Raw genomic sequence first — 13,203 nt, forward strand, 5'->3', positions numbered from 1 at the left:
CAACTTATCGTATCGTTGAACGTCAGTAGTATTTCTCACCATGAATAAAAATTTTTAATCAAAAACGAAATCCCTTCTTATCATGGATTTTGTTTTTCTTCATGGATTTGAATACAAGACTTTTTAAGTCTAACTATATGTCATTATTAGCTTTTTAAATATTATTATTGATGTTTATAGAAATTATTATTGATTCTAAATCATTCTAGTAACAATTCTTTTAGAATTATCCTTGCATTGTAACGGGGAAAAGATGAACGAATCTATAAATTAACTGTTGTAATGTAAGACGCATTTCTCTGCAGTATGTTGACATGGTCGCTGCATTAATGATCAATTATCAACCTTGTAGTTAAATTGTTTGTTTAGTCACCTTGCTCTACATTTACGTTAAATCGTTAAATTATAACGGAAAAACATTAAATCGTTCTACTTAATGAATTATTCATTTGTTATCTTTATACATTACTATGTTTGGTTTAATTTGTTATGCCTCTGGTTTAAACTGATTTATACATTAGTCAGTAAATATTATAGCTGCCTGTTCAATGTTTAAAAGCTGTACAATTTTAATGCCTTTTAATTATTTTGTCTTTTCAGTTTATCATTATTTTGTGTGAGTATCTGTATTATATTAAAATATGTATTTGTTTTTTAAATAACCGAATTAAAATAAATTATATTCAATACCATTTATATATTACGGCTCTGACCACCAATAATAAATACTCTTGAAAAAAATTAAAGAACATTTATTAAACTTTAGAACTATGATCAAGTTTCTTAACATTTTATATTTATGTCGTAATATATTGATACTTTTTATATTTTGGACTATGGAAGTATTGTGTCCTTATTACTTTATAAAATGTTATTTTTCTATAGAAACCTATAGCTATAACTGATCTAATAACTGATGTTAATTTAGTATGTTTGTATTAATGTATTAAATACTACATATTAACATAATTGAATTTGAATAATAAAATAATAGTAATAAATGTATTTATTGATTAAACAGTCATATTTAAGGAAGATATGCACTGTAATAGGTAATCTAAAGAGTGTAAAACACGTTCACTTTGCTGAATGTTTTTAGTTGTTTTATTTAACAAATTTAGAAGATATTAACATTTTACGTTTTCAAACCGTGGCCACGTCTTATGAGAGTGGGTTACATCCATGATTTAAAACAATACAAAATTATTATATATAATATAAAATTAATTGTTTTATCATTTTGTTTAGGTCGACCTGGTACTGATTACCCGGTCCTAGGTATGGTACCGTACACGAACTTCTATTGTGACGAGCAACCATATCCAGGATTCTATGCGGATCCGGAAACCAGGTGTCAAAGTTGGCATTATTGTGACATAGACGGACGTCAGACTACATTCCTTTGTCCCAACGGTACCCAGTTCAGCCAGCTAGTATTCGTATGCGATTGGTGGTTTAACGTCAGATGCGAACTTAGTGAAAAGTTAGTAACATATAATTATATTTTATTTTATAATTAAGGTCGTAATTCAATCATTAATAATTGCATTTTTTCTAATATTGAACGATGACTTTATTTTTCCATTTAAACGAGTTAATACATTCAAATAAAAGGTAATAGACTTACAGAATAATATAGAATTATTTTATACTTTTAGCTTTCTTTTAATCATTTGCATATAGTTAAGGCTTTTATGATAGCCTAACATTTTCTCTATGACTTACTTAAAAGTAATCCACCCTTCTTTTTGAGAATCTGTCATGGTCATGATTAATTGTGGGTCAGTTATAAGACGTATAATGTCTAATGATTCCACGAAAACATCTTCTTTCACCTTTGTTTCTAAGAGGCCTAGTAATTTTGAAACTACGTATTTGAAGTAATCTTCATCTTTGGGAAGCGATTTTACAAATTGAAATTATAAAGTTAAATATGCAATTACAAGTTATGATTGAATTTCGATATATAGTGTGATGTTATATAGTTAATAATATAACTATTTTTATTAAATAATAACTCAGTGCTATACTCAATGCTTGTGTAACGAGTACAGCATTAAATTTCTAAAAATAAAGTAAAAACTAAAGAATTCGCCTTCAAATACTCTAGGTTCAATCACTTTATTTACATTAATATCACTGTTTACACCTGCACTGTGTTCTGTTTTAGTACTAGTACCATATTACACCAGTTCAAAAAAGTTTTTTGATTTTTTGATTGACGTAATTGTGTCCATTCTACATCACTATTATTAATACATACGTTGTGCAACCGCCGAATCATATCGAGATTATCCTTGTTGCCATGTGTCCATATATATTTAAGGATTTGCTTATACAGTGGGTTCTTTAATATAATTAGGTGTTTATATGTATATTAATCAGTTAGTTTCTATTGGTGAAAACGTGAATTATACATGTAAACAACTTAAATAACCTACCCTAATGTTAAATTCGATTGTTTTGTCATTTCTCTATATATTATACTACAGGTAACTACCGACGACAATTGAACAAAGTGAACAATGTGTTGTTTAAAAAAATATCAACAATTGGGAAAAGTTATCATTTTTCATGACAACGTTCGATTAGACGTTGCAAGAGTTGTTGATACACTGTGGTAGCTCGAATGTGAAGTTCTGCTGCACCCAACGTTCTTATCAGGCTTCCACATTTGAATTACTAATTCTTTACATGGATCTGTCCGGGACACTGTTTTGAAATGCTGAAGAAGTACGAAAATATATGGATGATGTAGACGAATTGACCTAATTTCAGAAAGATGAGAATTAGTAGTAAATTATGGAAAATATTTTGGTAATATATATTGTACCAATTTTTTTCAACAAATTCTTTTTAAACATGGTATTTTTATGATTAATACCGCATAATATTAGAAATACCGCATAATGTTAGAAATGTTACATTATAATTAAATATTTCCTTGATTGATTATCATTAATATTCATGAGGTAAATTATATAGTTATATAGCATATTATTTGAGCTTTAAGACAGCTTCTATATTTCCTTATTAATTCCTATATATAACATTAATAGCATCTTTGATTTCCTGAATCATGAAAAGGTTCAGTTTTCTCATGTATAAGCTAATTTACTGGATTTAATATACGTCTATATAGTTGATATCATGAAATATATTTATATGTATGGTTAGTTATTAAATCATTGTTTTCTACGCTTAAATACCTATTACAGATAATGGAATATTAATTAAAAAATTCTAAATACGACTTTGTAGCTAATAAAATACTATTTTAGCTGTAGTTAATATAAAACTGGCGATAAACAGTTTTATAAAAAGGACTTTTATTCGCGTTTTCACGTCAAAGAATTAATTTAAAATCGTTTCCTTAAGAAATAATAATACCTACAAACAGAAATCGTTTCAAACCCGTAAAATGAAGTTATAATCATAAAGTCGGGTTGTGTTTGTGACTTTGGCAGGGAAGGTTTTCTAATTATTTGATGTTTACAGCTTTTGTACGCAGAAAAAACGTCGAACAAAATAAAACATTGATTTATTAATAATGTTTTATTATTTTATTCAATGTTGCACAATAATATTTCACATTTGGCTTAACTTTGTCTTTAAACTCAATAAATTTTGATACACTTATCCAATCTTTAATTAAAATGCAAAGGTAAAAGGTAGGAAAATAATGTAAAAATAACTCTGTTACTTGTATGAGTTTAAAATTAAACCAAAGAGTATTCAAAGTATTATATAATTATTGATCCATATGGATGTTTGTAAGATAAAGAGTTGATTTTGATGATATTATTTGATTTCATCTTGTTTGGATACATTCTTTAGTGTTAGTATTCGTCAATTTATTTAATTACAATTATTCAATTTATTTTCTATTATTATTCTTTAAAAAAGAGAAATATGGAAACCCAATTATTCTTCGATATTTTAACTTTATTTTTAAATTCTATAGAAATGTGCAGATTAATTTTGCGTAAGCTGATATCGTAAATGTTTTTAGAAATTAAACATACATTTTATGAGCTCAAATAGTACTTATAATTTTAAAACTTATTAGAAATAAATATTTAGAAATTAAAGGAAATTAATTTCAAATAATAATTTTAATTTTAATTTTAACTTAAATAATCCTTAAAATTTAAAAATAATGAAATAAGGCATTATAGTATGGGTTTACAAATGAAATGAACCATATAGTCAATAGTAACAAATAAAAAAATTGTGTTGTTTTGCAGAACAAGTGTCGATAAAAAATGTCAGGTTCTACTCTTAAGTTTTCTTCGTGGTATGAACATATGAGTTCGACTCTTATACATAAAATACAATATCTAAAATATAAATCGTTGCATCATTAACATTAATTCTCTTTGGATTCAATTGTTTTTAATGTTTGTACTTTGTATTGTTAATCTACACTATGTTTCTACAATATCTAAGACCAGGTATATATCTAGGACAACCCATCCTTTTTTTCTATTAAATACATTTTACTGTACTATAGATCAAATGGTAAGTCGGTGTATTGCTCCATTCTAATCAAGATATCTGGATACTAACATGAGAATGAAGACTTTCGCCATGTCTCTTTGTGATTCTCATAATTTCCTGAATTAACAGTCATTATCTGAAGGCTTCGGAGTCATAAAGCTATAGAACCTGCGCGTAAATATACGGCTCCATCGTAAAGTTTGACATTTTTGACGATATATGTATTCAGAACATTTGGTTGCATGGACGCTATTTGTTTATTTTATATTTAGTTGAAAGTTTCATCTCTGCAAAAAATGGAACTGATTCGTGAACATTTTCGTGCGATGATTTTTTACTATTTTCGACGTGGATTATCCCAACAAGAGTACATCAATCAACTTAATTTGACTTTTGGCGATGAAGCTCCATCAAAAACCACCGTGTATAGCTGGTTTAGTGAATTCAATCGTGGTCGTAGTTCACTGTCCTACGAGTTTCGTGAAGGCCGTGCCAGAAAACATCGATGCTGTGTGCGAAATGATTAAGCAAGATCGTCATATCTCCTATTGTGAGATTGAAACATCCCTAAGCTACTGCTTACTGTTCTACTACTGTTTCACCAGCATATATGCTGATTACATGAACACTTAGCTGTGCCAAAGTTATGTTCGCGTTGGATCCCACACAATTTCACAATCGCTTAAAAAAGGCTCGTGTCGATTGGTGCAAAAAATGCTTAAGAAATTCAATCGCGGTGCTTTGAAAAAGTTTATAAAATCGTGACAGGTAACGAATGATGGATATATTCGTATGAGCCCGAAAGTAAGCAGCAGTCGACTGTATGGGTGTCTCAAAATGAACCAAATCCAACAAGAGTTGTTCGGGCACGAAGCATTTCAAAGAAAATGGTGGCCTGTTTTTTCGAGAAAACTGGTCATATTGCAACAGTGCCTAGAGGATCATAGAACAGTAAATTCTGATTGGTACATAACCATTTGTTTGCCAGAAGTCTTCGGTGAAATAAGGAATACAAACAAGAGACTGCGTGAACAACGATTTTCATTGCCCTAAGAAGCTATTGAAGCGTTCAAAAATCATGTTTTGAAAATACCTCATTCGGAATGGAATAAATGCTTTAAAAATTGGTTTAAGCGTATGCAAAAGTGTATCGAACATCGTGGCGAGTACTTTGAAAAACAATAAAAATATATTCACAGCTTAACTATTTGTTTTTTCCTATTCCCGAAATATAAATAGTGACCCTCGTATAGCCCACTCCCCATTCCAAACCTTGTGTTAATATAGCTGAGCAGACTTTCAATGATGTCTGTATATAAAAATATAGATAATTTAATCTTAGTTAATTTAGTCCTCGATTTATTCACCATATACGTTATTTTAGCGATAGTTGGCGGTGTATACTTAAAAATAATAATGTTCACAGTTTTTCACAATAAAATCGTCTATTACTTAGTTTCTGTAATTATCATATTTTGTTATTTTAAAATTAATAACACCATTTTTTTCAGGTTATATGCCATAAACTCAAGATTATATGGAAGACCGAAATTGGATCCTACCAAACCACACAGAAGCATTACCAAAAAATTGTTGGAAGACATCTTCAATGACGAAGAGGTTTAGCATCGTCACGTCTGTTTTTAATTTTATAACGTTCTGTGTGATGTTAAAATGTCGTTTTAATATCAAATGGAGAAATATAGATGCCATTTTATATAACTAATAAGATTAGCGTAGGTTTAGAAACTTTTTTTTGTAAATGTTGTTAAAATTAATTCGTAAAATAAAGGATACCTTTCCTTATTGGTGCATTTGACTAGAACACAGTTTGCGTAGCTAAATAAAGCAGTTTTAGAGCTTTTGATTCGAAGTTGGGACGCGGAAACTTAGTTAATAAATTAATTTTGTTACATACTGATGCCGTTTGTTTTGCGAGTGGTAGTGGTAGCAAGAGAACTTCATAAATTATTGGTGTGTAAAATTTATGTCGCGCATTTTTGATATCTTATAATATTGTTTTATGGTATATATAAACCGATTATTTTACAATTGCAAAAATTAAGCAATTAGTGATCAGAACCTAATATATCAATACTCTCGGTGATTTTGTTCCTTAGTAATTGTAACAGATATTGATATTCAAGAACAAAATAATATATTGAATTATTAAGCATTATAAGATCTATATAACTTATTATCCATCTAAATACAGGCATAATTACAACCCAAATGTATTCATATTTGCAAAATTGTGTCGATCTTGAAAATGGATTAATCACGTAGAGTTTATTAAAAATAATTAAAAGGTTTTGTTTGTTTAATAAATATCGAAAAATAGCTGTTAAACAAAAATATAATACCGATATATCGACATTTTTTGGCATCCCTAATGTAGAGATAATGTATTAACTTAATAAGATAGGAGAGAGAAAACATTATAGGTCTATAATTAAAAAGAAAATATTCCAAGAAGGCTAAGTTTGCGAACGTCATATAAAATATTATACAACAGTATATCAATTTCTTATGAATGAATCATTAATAATTAAAAACTAAATTCTGAAAAAGTTTTTAGTCGGCTCACAAATAATTGCAATGCTTATTTCAACACAACAATTACTTAGGAGGAGTTCCTAATATATGGCTGAACCTGAATATCTTAAAACATTTATTTATTTTCCCCTTGATACTGTTTGATCATCAAAGTAATTAGAATAATACTAGATTCAAAATTAATATGGGAAAATAAGCAATAATAAATGACAAAATACTGGCCTATTTTAGTTAAATAAATCAAATTGTGAGTCGAGTCTCAAATTAATATAATACAAGAAGAACATTTCCATTATTTATATCGGTTTATATTATAAATGAAAATTACAAATAAAATAATTATAGTTAAGTCTTAATTGATAAATTGATAGTAGTTAAAATCTTAAATGTACTTTTTTGGAGCTGATATCTGTTTCGGACAGTAATGAAGTAATTGGAAATTGCACATGGTGTTAGAAACAGAAGCGATGGTGTGTGGAACAGACCACGAATCGGTGGCATTTCCTAGTGGTAAACTGTTCGTTAAGTATGTTTGTTATTACAGGTTTCGCCATTGATCATTTAATTGAACTTTATAAAATAAACTTAGAATGACGGTATTATTATACTTTCCATATATTTTAATGCTACTGTGATCAAAAAATAGTAAGACGTTAAGAAAACGCAAACATTTATTATTTTTATTAGACATATTATTTATGTTTTAAAATTTACTTCATCAACATCACCTTGTGCCCTCGAAGCAGGTGTTAATATCAATAATTCCAAACTCTTCGAGACGAACAGCTTTACGTAAAAATTTCTTGTTGATAATTTGACCCGTCAGAAAGAATTCATAATATAAATATAATTACTAGGATTAGTAGGAAGTAGTTATTGGCCAAGGTTCGTAATTCATATCGTTTTATCTCTGAATAAGTTTAGGAAATATTACAAAAAAAAATTTGATGCAAAATTATCTTTTTTTTTAAATATATTTTAAAGTCTCCTTTTACCAACTATGGGTTTATCTGGACTAGGCCTACAGTTTAACGTGGGCTCCGAACCACGGTCCTCAGCATTAAGCCTTCCGACTGACGAGTGACCAACTTTAGAAATCATCCCAGAAGACATCCGGTCTTACCCAGCCTGGTTACTGGCGTGACTAGGATAATTTTCCTTGTCGGATTTTACACTCTTGCCTAGAACATTCACAAATTTTAAACAATCACAAACATAAATTTACGACCATGCCCCAGCAGGATTCGAACCCGCGGCTTTTGCAACAGTAGGAGGACCGTCCCATCGCCTTTACCACTGCGCCACCGAGCCGGCAAAAATATATTTTTATTTGAAACACTTGGAGGTTACGTTAACAAACAGATTTGTTCGATTTGTGGTTTCGCAAACTCATCAGTATTGATAGAGAATCATTTTGAGAGAGTTGATTAATCTTCTGTGTGGATTTTAGAATGATTTTTTTTTTGGATACGCCCATTGTCTAAAATTGACGAATGTGAAATAATACTGTTGAAAAAGCAGAAATTGGATTATATTTAATAATGCAAGAATAATTTAAATATATTTATAGAGATAGTTCCAATAAAATTATCAAAATGAAGCTAATACTTCATCATAGTCTTATTTGAATTCTTTTTGTTATATTTTAGAGCCTTTATTTTACCAAGTGGGGTTTGTTTAGACTGGACCTATGGCTTAACGTGAGTTTCGAATCGCGGTCCTCGGCATCAAGCTTAGTGACTGGCGAGTGACTAACTTAAGACATCCGGTGTTACCCAGCCCGGTTACTGACAAGACTGGGTTCACTTTTCCTGTCGTATTTTGCACGCTTGCCTTTTTAACAATCCCAATTATGAATAATTACAAACAGAAATTTAAGATCATGCCTCAGCAGGATTGCCATAATTGCCTTGATGAGATCATTGCCTTGACCACTGCGTCAACCAAGTTGGCAGTGTTATTTTAGTGCCTTTTTTGAATAGTTGTTTTGTTAGGTAGATAAGCGAATCATAATCGCTTATGATCTTAAAAAGGTCCATTACCGCTTTGTATAGAATGATATACATACGCTATACATCAAAATCATCAAAAAACATTTCAAACTTTACTGATTTTTACTGATTTATTCAGTTACGAAAAATAATTTTTGTGGAAAGTTGTAACAGGAAATGGAAAGTATATTTTTCACGAGAGTTCTTAATGTAAACAGTTGTGAGTGGACTTAAAAACTAAGAAAGTTAGGGAAGGGAGTGCTTCATTACGAATTTTTGGAAGCTCGTTAGGCATTATAGTAATTTACGAGACAAGGAAGAAGTAACTCATACTGTTGCTTCAGAATCAAGCGTGACTGAAGACTCTCTTGACCTGCGAAGATATATTCTGTTATACAGCATGCAGCTTAGCTTCAACAAACAGTTAACAAAACTTAGTAAACAAAATACTGGACAATATATAATTTATAGATGCTAGTTAAGATGCGTTGCAAGTCCATATAAAACTATAGATAACAAATATTAAGTTCGTTGTTCTTCTATTTTTAATTATAAGAAATAAACTTGCTTGCAGTAACATTCGTATAAAACATAACAAAAATAAAGCAAATATATTATTAAATTAGCAAATAAGTAGAGTGTGAATAGAATATTCCAATGAGAGACATTATCAGAGATATTACTTGGTGACCTTATAGAGTCAAAAATATCTGGTGACTGCTTTTCTACATGAGATTACATATTTTTCTCCCAATTGACAGGCCTTTACCCAAAACAAAAATTCCTTTACCCAAAACAAATCTAAATTAATACAATACTAGAGAAGTAACATTTTTACAAAGGCATTTATTCCGGCTATGACGTGGCGGGTCCATATCACATACGAACCCGTCTAATTAATAAATCTATTAAACTCGTGGAGAACTTGGGACCTCGGGCAACAAAAGGATCCAGCCAGACGCTGTGGCGAGTTCGGAAAGTGGTTGTTTCGAACTAGTTAGCGTTTTTGACGCACCTCCACGCCGGATAATTAGTAATGCTCATGCATTTGTCGTTGCCGGATCCGATTGTGTAGTTCTCGGCACGTCCCGGATCGCTGTTTGCACAACTTTCCGATAACTTAATTATTTAAGTTTCTGATTTCTTGTCGAGTGTTGTTGGGCTCGACTGTTGCGAGATACTGAATACAAAACGGTTCTCGACCGAACGAAGAAAACATTTGCCTGGCGAATAAACGCGCTGCAAATAATACATACAGCATTCGCGTTTGCTAGATAAATAGGTTGATGTCTAACATCGAGAAGCTTTTCTTATATAATTTTTAACATTTATAAAATATTTTTGTATAGCATAGAAATTGAAATAAATAATCTTATATAAATACTATTTTAAATTACTATATATATTTACGCCTATGATGGTAAAAGAGATATAAAACTCCCTTGTTCATAAGCTACAGAAAATGTTACCGAAACAACACTGAACTATTAAAATATTATATTACAGTCAGAATATTTAGACTTAAACAAGAGGACGCCTACTATACAATAAAAGACGCTAAAGCAGGTGTACCACCTACTCTATATATGTGGCATGCCAAAAATGGAAAATATCACGCTGATGATAGTGCGATTCTTGATGTCCGAGATAAGCGAAGACGCCATACGAATATTACAACAGTTAAGTGACAAAATAAATAATTGGATTAAAAGCTACAAAATCACTATTAACGAAAGTAAATCTGTGCAAGTGCAGTTCAGGTATAATTAGGCTGCATAAGTACCAATAATAATAAATAATACTATTACTTCATGTAGGAACACCAAGTATCATTGAATGAATCTTTATGCAGAATTCTGTAGGAATGAACATGTAAAAATGTAAAGGAAAGAATTGGAGCTGAAAAATGTATTGGTTAGTTGGAACAAAATCACAATTATCAGTATAAAATAAATTACTATTATACAAGCAACTATTGAAACCTATATATACATATGGAATTCTATTATGGGGATGTTGCGCGAAAAGTAGCATAAATATAATACAAGTTTTCCAGAACAAAGTCCTGAGAAGTATTGTAGGTGTACCTAGATATTGGAAGACTGATTACCTATATCGAGAACTATAGTAACAAACACTAGTAAGAAAAATACTAGTAACAATGTAATAAATAAATTTAAAATAACAAAATATTTTTTATTTAAAAGATAAGACAAAGATAGACATATATCCACCAAGACTTCAGACTAAACTAACAAGACCGGCCGGAGTGAAACTAGCAATGGATGATGGAAATCCCTCGAGCACCTAAGGTCAGATTTCCTCATGAAAATTAGTTGTTATTAATATATATTTTAAAATTTGGTGTATTTTGTCATATTATATTTTTTATTTCAGTTTATTACTAATTTATAAGTGCCGTAGACGTACTGATCTGAGTATACTTAAAATATAAAATACTTAAAGAGATCTAAAGAACAGGAGAATAACGTGACATCTACTGGTGCAGTAATAGGGGAATTGGCCAAGCTGCAGGATCTTTTTCTTCTCTACGATGTCATGGAAGCTGGATGCCCATATCTCGGAAACTATAAGAGATAATGCAATTTGGTAATCGACAACGTAATTGGCATGCCGAATTTTACTTGGAATGTGAATTGGAACGAAATCGCTAATTCATAAGACCATTTTACAATTTTGGCCCAAGTTAGAAGCAGAGCCAAATTGTAAAATTTGGATAGTCCGTATCTCGGAAATCATAAGAGATAATGCAATTTCGTAATCGACAACGTAATTAGCATGCCGAATATTACTTGGAATGTGATTTAGAACGAAATCGCTAAATCATAAGACCATTTTACAATTTTGGCCCAAGTTAGAAGCAGAGCCAAATTGTAAAATTTGGATAGTCCGTATCTCGGAAATCATAAGAGATAATGCAATTTCGTAATCGACAACGTAATTAGCATGCCGAATATTACTTGGAATGTGATTTAGAACGAAATCGCTAAATCATAAGACCATTTTACAATTTTGGCCCAAGTTAGAAGCAGAGCCAAATTGTAAAATTTCGATAGCCCATATCTCGGAAACTATAAGAGATAATGCAATTTGGTAATCGACAACGTAATTGGCATGCCGAATTTTACTTGGAATGTGAATTGGAACGAAATCGCTAATTCATAAGACCATTTTACAATTTTGGCCCAAGTTAGAAGCAGAGCCAAATTGTAAAATTTGGATAGTCCGTATCTCGGAAATCATAAGAGATAATGCAATTTCGTAATCGACAACGTAATTAGCATGCCGAATATTACTTGGAATGTGATTTAGAACGAAATCGCTAATTCATAAGACCATTTTACAATTTTGGCCCAAGTTAGAAGCAGAGCCAAATTGTAAAATTTGGATAGTCCGTATCTCGGAAATCATAAGAGATAATGCAATTTCGTAATCGACAACGTAATTAGCATGCCGAATATTACTTGGAATGTGATTTAGAACGAAATCGCTAAATCATAAGACCATTTTACAATTTTGGCCCAAGTTGGAAACAGAGCCTAAAGTGTAAAATTTCGATAGCCCATATCTCGGAAACTATAAGAGATAATGCAATTTGGTAATCGACAACGTAATTGGCATGCCGAATTTTACTTGGAATGTGAATTGGAACGAAATCGCTAATTCATAAGACCATTTTACAATTTTGGCCCAAGTTAGAAGCAGAGCCAAATTGTAAAATTTGGATAGTCCGTATCTCGGAAATCATAAGAGATAATGCAATTTCGTAATCGACAACGTAATTAGCATGCCGAATATTACTTGGAATGTGATTTAGAACGAAATCGCTAATTCATAAGACCATTTTACAATTTTGGCCCAAGTTAGAAGCAGAGCCAAATTGTAAAATTTGGATAGTCCGTATCTCGGAAATCATAAGAGATAATGCAATTTCGTAATCGACAACGTAATTAGCATGCCGAATATTACTTGGAATGTGATTTAGAACGAAATCGCTAATTCATAAGACCATTTTACAATTTTGGCCCAAGTTGGAAACAGAGCCTAAGGTGTAAAATTTCGATAGCCCATATCTCGGAAACTATAAGAGATAATGCAATTTGGTAATCGACAATGTAATTGGCATGCCGAATTT

General features: G+C 30.8%; 1 protein-coding gene across 1 annotated transcript in view; it reads left to right on the forward strand.

The window, feature by feature from the left end:
- The window catches only part of Cpap1-b (cuticular protein analogous to peritrophins 1-B), a 58,276-nt gene extending 51,970 nt beyond the window's left edge, over positions 1–6,306 (forward strand). Inside the window, exons 3-4 of the mRNA XM_076402797.1 lie at positions 1,249–1,483; positions 6,012–6,306. Of these exons, the coding sequence (XP_076258912.1) occupies positions 1,249–1,483; positions 6,012–6,126 (350 nt within the window). The 3' untranslated portion in view covers positions 6,127–6,306. The remainder of the gene's footprint in view (positions 1–1,248; positions 1,484–6,011) is intronic.
- Positions 6,307–13,203: the final 6,897 nt, after the last annotated feature.

This window comes from Rhynchophorus ferrugineus, unplaced genomic scaffold, assembly GCF_030347505.1.
Source record: "Rhynchophorus ferrugineus isolate W39M unplaced genomic scaffold, kcgeb_rfMv2 rfM4, whole genome shotgun sequence".
Lineage (NCBI taxonomy): Eukaryota > Metazoa > Arthropoda > Insecta > Coleoptera > Curculionidae > Rhynchophorus > Rhynchophorus ferrugineus.